Here is a 12466-nt window from a genome sequence, read left to right on the forward strand (position 1 = left end):
GGCAGACTCCCAACCACTGCGCCACCAGGGAAGCCCTGCTCCTGTTTTAAAACTTCTTAAGGTGGAAGCTTAGATTATTGTTTACCTCTTTCTAACACAGACATTTAAATCTATAAATTTCTTTATAAGCACTGCTTTAGCTGCATCCCATATATTTAGATATGGTATATTTTTATTTTCATTCCATTCAAGATACTTTTTATTCCCTTTCTACTTCCAGTTTAGCTTCCCTGAAATAATGGAGTAATTGTCCTGGAATTAATCTCTATAGGACTAAAAAATGTTTCTTTTCATCATGTGTTTTGTTTATGCCTAATAATTTTAATAGGTCTGATCCTTTTACTGATCATTTTTACCGCTTTCTTTTGAGGTAGATAGTGTGTGTGTTAGTCTCACTTTTTTCACATGTGGAATTTGAAGCTCATAATTTACTGATCTAAAGAATGAAATAGAATCATCCTTTTTATATTTTTGCCAGTGAAACACCAAATTGCAAGTGAAAGTCTTGAGGTGTATTAAAGTACAACATTTTTTGTAGTATTTCAAATACAGTATGGCGTGTATATATGTATGTATTTTTAGTCAAGGTGAATAATTAAGTATTTTAAAATATTTGGGGCTTTCTTAAATGCCGGCCTGGTGCCAGCAAATAGGTGGTACTCTACTTACATGTCCCTGATCGATTTTCATAACTAATCATACAGCTCAATGTAGATGCATAATTGGAAACTTTCTCATTAATTCCATTCCCAAGTTATTTAATGAACTCTTTTTGCAAGTAAATAGCAAGTATAAGTCAGAAAAAAATGGGTCAAAACTTTTCTTATTTAAGCTAATTGGACATTTTCATTTTCATCATTCCTTCAGAATTAATACTACTATAAAAATGTAAAATAGAAGGTCTTTTAAATTTTAAAAAAGCATAATACCTAGTAGTTATATTTATTAGACTCACAGCTTCAATAAATTTGTGGAAATGATCATTTTTAAAAATTTTAGTAAGTTGAAAATTCATACCGTCTCAAAAAACAGCATTTACTCACAATTAGCATATTAAATATTTGGATTAATATACTATTTTACGCTCCTTAAAATTTTCTTATAGCCACTTAAATCATATGCATGCAATTAGTTTAGAATTTGGTCCACTTCAAACATTTTTGATTTTTCTTATGAACTGAAGAGAATATTTACTAGTAAGCAAATTAGCAGTTTAAATATGAGATATTTTATTTGGTTCACCTAAGGAGCCCAATTATTTTGAAGAACCTAAGTAGCATGATTTGCATATACAAAATCAATGTATAGATGAGCTTCAATACTAAAGTGTAGTCTCTACTTTGAAAACATTTTTTGGGTAATCAGTTTATATTCTTATATACTTTGAAACTTAAACTGCTTTTAGGTGTTTCACGAATTCATAGTGTCCTATACCCACCTCTGTTATTGGTCAACTTTTTGTGTAGATTATCAAATATATTTATACATTGAACATCCCCTCCCTTAACATTTATGATGACTACTGTAAAGGTTTGTCTTTTCTTTTTCACTATGGACTTTAAGGCCAAAGTAAGCAGGTGTTACATAATACTGAACTCAACTACATTGGATCAAGAAGGATGTGGGGTGAGGGGGTGGAGGATCAGTAAGGTACTTTCCTTTGGGAATACCCCAAAATCTAGTGCCAAGTTCATTCCAATTCATAGCCTGGAACAATAACCAATTGTCTTTGTTGCTGCAGTGTTTCACAGGCAATTTCTCAGATTTTTTTTTTTTTTTTTCCTAATTTCTTAGGGGAGATGGACTCTTCTCTGTCACTTCTGCTGTGATCCATTACTTTTATTTTTAGGTGTGGATTTCTTTTGTTCAGAAATAGTTGTAAGTCAACTGTAAAAAATTGCTAATTGAAGTTATTAACATAATTCTATTTCACATGCTTTAGTCTAGAAAATAATCTTTATTTACAATTTACTGTAAAGGTATATTTTTTATGGTTTTCAACAGTAATTTTGATAATTATCCTTAAAAGAGAAAAAAAAATTTTTATAACACGATAAAATTTTTTTAAATAACTTTTTTCCAAATATACTGTTAGATTTTTCTGTATGTATATTGTCTCATTTTCTATTTAGCATCAGATAGAAAAGTTCCAGACCTTGGAACTTCCCTTACTAATTAAAGTTCAGCCAAGTTAATAGCTGGGTGAGACTAAGCAGAAATCAAGAAAGAAATACTTTTAAAAATAAATTTGTCATTCTTTCACATGGAATATTGTAGCATACTTATGGAGAAACTCAATAGCCAAAGAGAAATGACTTCCAAGATGCTAACATATGGACCTATTGAAAAACAAATGGAGCTTGTTACCCAGTCACTGTGATGAAAAGCTTTTAGTGCTTTATTCTTAAGTATTAAAGGGCAGCAAGAGTCACTATTTATTACGGCAGGTCTCAGTCATGAATGAAAGGGACCAAAATCCAAGAACCCAGAGGAAATAGATACAGTTATAGTGAGCAAAGGAAAGATTGTGGATAAACTGTAATTGGTATCCTCAAAGAGTTAAGAAAAGATGTTGCATCTCTAAAAAGCAGTAAGCTGTGAAAAGGAAAACTGGAAAATGAGAAAGAGCTCTTAGAAATTTAAAATATGATAGACAATTAATTTTTTCAGTAGAAGCATTGGAAGATAAACTCAAGTAAATCTTTCAGAAAATGTAACAAAAGCACAAGATAGAAAATAATAGTGGAGCAGCTTAGAGGGTCAATCCTGTAGTTTCAGCATTCCAAAGAGAGGAGTTGCAGAGAGAGAAAGATTTTAAAAATAGCATAAAATTAGACCTATAGACCATGAGTCTCCAGATTGTACCCTGTACAAATATTTAAATACTTAATCTAAGACCTATTATCATGAAATTTAAAAACATTGAAAAAAATTAGTAGCCTAAAAGCTTTCAAAAAGATAGTGGGGCACTCTGTTTGCATCAGAGTGAATCTGGACATCTCATCTCAACCTTGCCAACTTAAAAAAAAAAAGGGAACAATACAAAATTCTGATGGGTAATACTTTTCATTTTGGAGGGCTATGCACCCCACACTATCAGTCAGTTGTGTGTGGATTAAGACATGTTCAGAGATGCTAAAACAATAACAAAATTTCCCTGCCACTCTTTTTGATGAAGCTTCTGAAAGAATGCTCCAGCAGAATTAAGGAGAATAGAATAGTCAAGAATTAGGAAGACATAGGATCCAGAAAAAAAAAAGGAGGGGATTGAAAAGAAAACCAAGGAACCACATTCAAGGATGACAGCTGGTTCATTATGAAAGCAACACATACTTGAAGAAAGTTAGGAGTGGCATTTCCAGAGAGAAAAATGGAACTGGTAAATTATATAGTACATTGAGAGTTTAGAAAGTAGTATTGGTTTTTGATAGAACTGATGGATCTTCTGGAAAACATTTACATAGGTACATAGAATATTAAGCAATTTTGTTTAAAAAGGAGGCAATTATTAACTCTAGGAAAAATTAAATATGGCAAAAGAAAACTTATTGATAGTATACCAGTTGGCTGTGAAAGTGAACAATATCTCAGCATTTATACCAATGGAAATGCTATTAACACTATTAATTTAACTAAAAATTGAGCAGTGATTATGTTGGGAGGGGAGGGATAGAGTAGTTTAAAGAGCTGAATCCTCATTGAAGTCTGCAAATATTGCCTAATAGTCAATAAGTCTAGAAATAGAATAAGCATCAATATTAAAATATAGAAGGATGAAGAAACATCTGCAATTTTTTAAAATGGGTATTTCCTGAGGATGATAGGGGGCCGTGTTTTCCATAAACTTTTAGTATTTAGGGCATTTTAAAACTGTTTGCAAATGTCCCTTTCCTAAAAATAAAATTTAATTTTAAACGAGTTTAAAATGTCAAGGAAATAGAATAATTATGGACTGTAGTCAACTTTGTACATTTTTGTTTTATTATTTTCTAGAGTTCCTGGAATAACTATTGCTACAGACATTATCTGTGGTTTTCCTGGAGAAACAGACCAAGATTTTCAAGAAACAGTGAAACTTGTTGAAGAGTACAAATTTCCAAGTCTCTTTATTAACCAATTTTACCCAAGACCAGGAACTCCCGCTGCAAAAATGGAACAAGTTCCAGCTCAAGTGGTAAGATACTTTTCTTGTAAGGTATTATATTTAGCCAACAGCTATAAAAATGCAGCTGTGTTGCCTGCCTTAGCACAACTAGCTCATGGTATAACCAACCCTTAAGTTACAAAATACGGAATGTTTGTTCCCAGTTGGGGTCAGGGGCAGGGAGACCTTGGTACATTAAATGACCTTAGGCAACTATAATACTACCTTTTTTTTTTTCTCTTGAAGTGTGAGGTTCAGATGACACGGGGAAAATTTTTTAAACTAATATCTAGTACTAACTGTTTATAGGATAAAGCCTTGGATCTTTCACAATAAGGCAAAATTTAAATATCTGTGAGCAAAGGAGGCTTCCCTGCTTCTTAAGAGATGCTTTTCATAATTTGTTACTTTCTGAGGGTCCCCTGGTTTTCCTACTTTTCCATGGGATAGATATGATGCTGTCTGTCTGTTTCGGATGTGTGTTGCTTTCACAGTGAACCTCAATTTAATTTCCTCCTTACATGTTCATAGATATATTAGAATAAGATGACCTAAAATAAATGTGAAAAAGTTTGAGAGCCAGTAAAGGCAAACTGTTTCCCAGAATGCACCAGAAATTAATGACCTCAAACAAACATTTAGTTTCTAGATTCATTGGCCCAAGATGAAAAAATGTTAGTAAGCCTTAAGAGGAAGTAGAATTTTTTTCACTGAAAATTTTCTGCTTTGTTTCTGATTACTAAAACAAATTGTCTGCTACCATTAATTTTTCATAAACATAAAAAGAAATCAAATGAACTAATTACCTTTTATATCTAAATTACAATTTTTATTGACGTATAATTTGCATTCAGCAAAATTACCTCTTTCCGGCATATAGTTCTTTGAATTTTGATGAATGCATTCACTAGTGTAACTGGTCCCACAATCAAGATACAGAACAGTTCCATCAGGCCCCCCCCTGCCAAACTCCCTTTTACTTTTTTTGTAGTTATCTACTCTCTCCATCCCCAGCTCCTTAACAACTACTGTTCTATTGTCCTTATAGTCTAATTCATTCTTTTTTAAACTTCTTTAATAAAAAAGTTTTTAAACTTCAAAATACCTGCAGAAGAGTGTACAGCTGTATGTTTTCATAAAGGGAATACTTCCATGTAACCCTCAGTCTGATCAAGAAATAGGACATTAGCAGTACCCCAGAGGTCCCCATCATGCCTTTCTCTTTACTATCCTCTCCTATTTCCCAACAGAAACCACTATCCCTCATTCTGACATATTAGTTTGACCTGTTTTTAAACTTCATATAAATGAAAGAATTCATCAGTGTTTGAATGTTGGGTTTTTAAATTTGACATTGTATTGGTGAGAGTAGTCTGTTTTTGCTAATAGCTGTATCTCATTCATTTTCTTTGCTGTATAGTATTCCATTTATGCAAATCACAATTTTTCCATCCTAATGTGAAAGAAGAATTGGGTCCTTTCAACATTCCATTGTTAGTATTGCAACTAATACAGCTGTCAGCTTTCCTGCTTGTATCTTTTATTTGACTCGTGTATGTAAACATTTCTGCTGGGTGTTTAGCTAGGAGTGTAATTGCTGGATCATAGGAAATACAATTACTCTGCTCTACTAGATGCTGCCCAATAGTTTTCCCAACTAGTTGAATTTAGAGTTCCAGCAGCAGTATATCTAAAAATGCTAGTGACTCTGTATCCTTGCCAACAGTTGGCATTATGTTTTTATTAGTAACCATTCTGATGGGAACGTAATGTAATCTTTTTTTTTTTTGGCTACATTGGGTCTTCGTTGCCGCACATGGGCTTTCTCTAGTTGGGGCGAGCGGGAGCTACTCTTCGTTGTGGTGCGTGTGCTTCTCATTGCGGTGGTTTCTCTTGTTGTGGAGCATGGGCTCTAGGCACGTGGGCTTCAGTAGTTGTGGCACAAGGGCTCAGTAGTTGTGGTGCACGGGCTTAGTTGCTCTGCGGCATGTGGGATCTTCCCAGACCAGGGATTGAACCTGTGTCCCCTGCGTTGGCAGGTGGATTCTTAACCACTGTGCCACCAGGGAAGTCCTGTAATGTCATCTAATTGTGGTTTCTATATCTCCCTGTCAACTATTGATACTGAATACCTTTTATATGTTTATTGGAGATTTGGATACACTTTTTCATGAAGTGCCTGTTCACACCTTTGCCCCTTTATCTCTTGGCTTACCTGTTTTGTTTGTTTCCTCCCCCGTTCCTTCCTCTGATTTATAGGAATTATTTGTGTTTTCTGAATAGAAATCCATTGTTGGTCATGGTAATTTAAGTACCTTCCATTCTGTAACCAGTCTTTGCACTCTTTTAATGGTGCCTTTTGAAGAGCATTCTTAATTTTATGTAGAATTTATCAATATTTTTCTTCTTGTTTTAGTGTCCTGTTTAAGATTCCCTTCCCCACATTGTCATGAAGATACCCTCCCCCGCAAAAGGTACTCTTAGAAATTTTATGATTTTGCCTTTTACTTTTAGATCTTTAATCCAACTGGAATTTATTTTTGTTTAGATTATGAGGTACGGAGGTCAAGACTTTTTTAAAAATATAAGGATATCCATTTGAGTCATCACCACTTATGGAATATCTCATCCTTTACCCACTGCTCTGCCTGGTCACCTTTATCATAAATCAACTATCTCTACACGTCGGTCTGTTCTGGAACTTTATTCTGTTCCTTTGGTCTGTTGATTTTTCCACAAAATCACAAAGTTAATTACTGTAGCTTTGTAATAAGTCTTGATATTGGCAGTGTAAGTATTCCAAATGTTTTTTCCTTGAAAATTGTCCTGACTATTCTTGATCCTTTGACTTTCTAAATTTGTCAACTTCCATCAAAAAATCCTGCTGGAATTTTAATTGATATTGTATTGATTCTATAGATCATTTGGGGGGAAATTGACATTGTAATAATATCAAGTTTTTCATCTTTGAATAAAATATAGCTGTTAGTTATTTTAATCTTCTTTAATTTCTCTCAATAATGTTTTATAGTTTTCTGTATACAAGCCTTGCATATCATTTATTATTTTTATCCATACATGTGTATTCCCTTGATATTATTAATCATTTTTAATTGTTACTACTATTTAGAAATAGAATTGATTTTAACACATTTACCTTTCACCCATCAACTTTGCTGAATTTATTTATTCTAATAGTTTTTCTGTAGGATTTTTTTTTTCTTCCAATTTTTCTGTGTATACAATTGTATTATCTGAGGATAGTTGCAGTTTTACTTCTTCCTTTTCAATCCTCATAACTTTTATTTCTTATTGTATTGCCTGGAACTTCCAGTACACTACTGAATAAAATTGGGTAGTTTTCTCTTCTTTCCTAACTCAAGAGTGGAGTTTACAGAATTTCACCATTCAGTATAAAAGTTAACTGTAGTTTGGGGATTAGGGAAGTCCCTTTCTAAGTCCTAATTTACCGTGTGTGTGTGTAAATTAGGTAAATTACGTCTGTGTGTGCGCGCATGCGTGCTTTAATCATGAATAGAATTAAACTTTTATCACATTCTTTTCATCTATTGAAATAATCATATGGTTTGTTTGTGGTGTTAAGTCTGTTAATATTGTGAATTCTACTGAATGGCTTTTGAATATTTAAGTCAACCTTGCATTCCTGGGATAAACTTCTCTTGGTCATGATGTATTATTTTTGATATGTTATTTCAGTTAGTTTGCTCAAATTTTGTGAAGAATTTTTACATCTTTGTTCACGGAAAATTTTGATCTGTAGTTTTCTTGTGATGTCTTCTTAATTTTGGTTTCAGAGTAATGTTGGCCTCATAAAATGAGTTGGGAAGTATTCCTTCCTCTACATTTTGCTGGAAGAGTTTGTATAGTATTTCTATTATTTTCCCTTAAATATACCTAGAATTACCTAATGTATTAAGTGGAATTGTAAGATGGCCCCAGAAACTCCCTCATCCCTTCCCCCCTCATTAGGGTACATACTCTATGTAATCCCTGGGGCTGTTAATTTGATATTTGCTCTACCCTTTGGTTTCTTGGTTCTGCCCTCTGAGTCATTTTTCCTTGTTCATGAAGGCAGTTTCTCAAAAACGTTGTGGCTCTTCCCTGTACTTCGCTGGAGTTTATTCCATTAGACAAAAATCACATCAACAGATCTTTATGATATGATACCTTCTCTACCTTAGCCCCCTGCTGAGTACTTTTCTTTGTGTTTTTCCTCCTTGGAATTCCTGGAGCTTCTTTACTCTGCCCTGACCTCTTTCGTCAGCTTTGGAAAATGTCAGCCATTCTCTCTTCAGGCATTTCTTCTGCTCCATTCTCTCTTTCTCTTCTCTTCTAGAATTTCAGTTATACATGTTATGATATCTTCGTTATGTTCCCCAATGTCTAATTTATCCTTTTCTATATTTTTCCTTCTTTGTTCTCTTTCTGTTTCTGGATGTTCTCTCCTCACCTCTTTTCTAGTTTCTTGCTGTTCACAGTAGTGGATAGCAAGGTGAACAGCAACGGTAGCATGTGTGGTCCCTAGAGAAGCAGCACCGCTGCCCACCCATGGGGCTGCTGGAAATGCAGGCTCTCAGGCCCCACCCCATCCCAGACCTTCTCAGTCATTCTTTGTCTCCACATGATTTGTCTGTACATTAAAATTTATGAAGTGCTATTCTAGTTTACTAATCCTTTATTCATCTGTTTTTAATCTGCCATCAAGCCCATATATGGAATTTCTCATTTTAATTTTTTTACTTCTAGAACTACAATTTGATTCTTTTTTTTAATAGATTCCAGTGTTCTAGTGAAGTTCCCCACACTTTCCTCTATATTTTTTGAACATATTTAATCAGTTACCTTAAAGCCCATACTGAATTCTCCAATATCTGGATCTAATGTTGGTTTGTTTGTATTGTCTTTTTTTTCTTGATTTTGATCATTTGTCTTCTCTTTCTATATACCCGATCATTTTTATTATATGACTACCATTGTTTATTAAAAAAAAAACAACTATAGGGTCTAGACTGTAATGTATCTTCCTCTGGGAGTATTTAATTTTGCTTCTGCTAGACTCTAAGATAAGGACTGATTATTTGAATTGATCTGAGATTGATTTTTCAAACTGTTTTTCAGTCTTTCTGAGGATTGGGTTATTTCTGGCTTGCCCTTACTTTTTGAAGGCAGGCAGGGGTGTGTTGGTTTTTAACAACTGACATTCAGCAGGAAGGGTTCTGATTTATAGCTTTTGCTGATTTCCATAGTGTAAATACTTCCACTCTTGGCAGTTTCAAATCACCAATGTGATATCACTGAACAGCACATGAAATTGAGAAGAGATGCACATAATCAACTCTTGTGAGCTGGTAAAAAGCCTGAGCCAACATACCACCTTAGTGGAGCTCTTCAGGATCTCAGCTGAAATTCTGTGGTGGTTAGCAGGGCCTTTTTTTTACGGCAGGTCTTCAACTCTAATTTTTGTCTCTGCAGGATCATGAGAAGGCTTAAGGCTCTGCATAGTTTCTCAGCCTCTTAGCTTTTACTTGGCTGCTCAGTCTCCCAGTCACTGCTAACAAATTTATAAACACCCAGAAGGGAAAAGTAGATCCAAATATTGAGCTTCTCTCTAGGATCTTAGTTCCTCAGGTTCTCACTGCCTTGGTAGCTTTTTGATGTTCAAACAGCACATATTATAAATTTTATTCACCTTTTCTAATTGTTCTTGGCAAGATCATTGGTCTGATACAAGCTGGTTTGCCTTAGCCAGAAGCAGAACTCATTGCATAAAATCAGCTTTCAGATGCTTTTTATTTTGCTCTTTTATCTTTTAACCATAGCCCCTTAGCATCTTCCTTACATTTTTAGACTTCAGTCACCCAGTCCTGGCATAGCAGAACCTTTTTTTGTTTTTTTAGACTTTATATTTTAGAGCAGTTTTAGGTTCATAGCAAAATTGAGTAGAAAGTACATAGAATTCCCATATACTCTGCCACACACACATACAACTTCCCCTGATATCAACATCGCACACCAGAGTGTGGTACGTTGGTTACATCGATGAACCTACAGTGGCACATCATTATCACCCAAAGTCAGTAGTTTACATTTCAGTCTACATTCTTTGCATTTGTGGAAATGTGTAAAAACATGTATCTACCATTATAGTATCATACAGAAGAGTTTCCCTTCTCTAAAAATTCTCTGTGCTCTACCTGTTCATCCCTCCCCTACCCCCCAACACCTGGGAACCACTGATTATTTTTACTGTATTCATAATTTTACCTTTTCCAGAATGTCAGATAGTTGGAATCCTAGAGTGTTGTATCCTTTTCAGATTGGCTTATTTCACTTAGTAGTGTGCATTTAAGGTTTCTCTATGTCTTTCTATGGTTTGATAGCTCATTTCATTTTAAAACAACAGAAATTTATTGTCTGACAGTTCTGAATACTGAAGTCCAGAGGCAGGCCCCTGCTTCCTCTGGACGACGTAGGAAAATCCTTCCTTGCCTCTTCCTAGCTTTGGGTGGTTTGCTGCTAATCTTTTTCTTTTGCCTGTAGCTGATTTTCTGCCTTCATTGTCACATGGTATCCCTGTGTGTCTCTGTCTTCACATGGCTATTTCTTGTAAGGGCCCCAGCCATATTAGATTAGGGACCCACCCTATTCCTCAACTCAACTCATTGCATCTGCAGTAACCCTCTTTCCAAATAAGGCTGCATTTTGAGATTATGGGGGTTAGGACTTCAACATATCTTTTTTGGGGGGAGATACAACTCAATCCACACACTTCTCTAAATTTCTGTAATTATGCTCTAGGTAAAAACTAGCCTGGAAGAGTTTCATCTTTATAAAATTCAGAATCTTAAATAAAAGGAATTAAGTATTAATGATGAAACTCTTTGATGACCTGCCGTCAAAGAGAGGATATATCATGTGCATTGAATCTCCCTGGTTTTCCTAAATTTATCAAAAATTAACAACTGTCTACCCTAAGGTAGGTACTTTATGAAACTGCTTAGCAACTGGACGTCACTAAAATAAAACACTGCTACAAAATAGATATCCATTCTTTCTTATCTGTTTCCCATTTCCTTGCCTAAAAAATCAACAATGAAGATGGGCTCTAACCCCTTATTGGAAGAAGACCACAATATCAGTTACTTTCAAACAACACTTTTTATTCTGTCTTTAGAATGCCTCTTAGTGAAAATATATTGTTTTCTTAGGTATATTTTATTTCCACTAAAATCACCCCCCCCCAAATGTTCTTCTCCGATAAATGACATGAATAATTTCAGTATACTTTTCCCTTTCCCATAACTACTTTTACATGAATCCTAGTATTAATATAAATAAATCCCAGTGCTTTTCATGCTTTATAGTAGAGCTCTGATAAATGAACTAAATTTTGTATATTTTTTAATCATTTAAATCATCAAATGGATAAAAGCACCATACAGTTGAGTTTTGCATTTGCATAGGTGGGAGGGGCAGATTTTTTGTCAGTGCTTTATTGCCTGCTGAAAAAAAAGTATAACCCTCTTAAATTGATAATGAAAATAATTTAGGCAATGTATTTTCATGATCAGGATAGACTAAAATTTTTTTCTTAGCTTTTGCAAGCTTATTAATGTATAAGATTTAATAGTGGAATCACTTAAGCTAATTGGGAGTGACCTTAGACTTTTAGATGAAAGGTCAAATTTGCATGTTTACATTTTCTATTTCATTGAGTCTTCCTTGAGTAGTCTTCATCAATCTTAAGTAATTCTATTAGTATTTTAAAATTATGGCTGAGGTTCTTAGTCTGCCTAGAAAAGGTAACTTAAGTTTAAAAACTCATTTGATTCTTAGCTATCAATTCCAGACTTTGTTTTTAGAAAATTTTGATGAAAAATAATGAAGTTGTAATGAAATCTTTATTTTAAGAGGCCTATGACTTGAAAAAATAATTTTTAGGTGATGAGAGTAGCTTTGGAATTTTCATATTGGTTTAAAATGTTAAATTGTGACATTAAATCCACCTGCTTGCTTGTCTTACATCTTGGAACTAAGATAATGTCTTTAGATATATGTTAGCACAAAAGAATCATAACTCACTTACCTGCAGTTTTGAGAACATTTACCCTAGGGATAACGAAGCCACAGTAGATGCTTCCTGCCTCAGCTCTGAGGAGTGTGGGTGCATGTTTCTGAGACACCTGGAGGGCCATCCTTGAGATCGATCCAGGCAGCTTTGCTGAAACTGTCCCCAGTAGATTTCCCTGTGATGAGGGAGTGAATTTTTGCTGGAGGTATTCAAACCAAGGCCAGGTGACC

At 34.5% G+C, this 12466-nt stretch overlaps 1 protein-coding gene across 3 annotated transcripts in view; it reads left to right on the forward strand.

Moving 5' to 3' along the window:
* Window positions 1-12466, forward strand: part of CDKAL1 (CDK5 regulatory subunit associated protein 1 like 1) — a 669678-nt gene that overhangs the window by 494367 nt on the left and 162845 nt on the right. For all 3 annotated transcript variants that reach the window (XM_061194866.1, XM_061194868.1, XM_061194867.1), the window contains exon 12: window positions 3994-4174. In XM_061194866.1, coding sequence (XP_061050849.1) covers window positions 3994-4174 — 181 coding nt within the window. The remainder of the gene's footprint in view (window positions 1-3993; window positions 4175-12466) is intronic.

The sequence above is a fragment of the Eubalaena glacialis genome, chromosome 7 (assembly GCF_028564815.1).
Source record: "Eubalaena glacialis isolate mEubGla1 chromosome 7, mEubGla1.1.hap2.+ XY, whole genome shotgun sequence".
NCBI classification, from domain to species: domain Eukaryota; kingdom Metazoa; phylum Chordata; class Mammalia; order Artiodactyla; family Balaenidae; genus Eubalaena; species Eubalaena glacialis.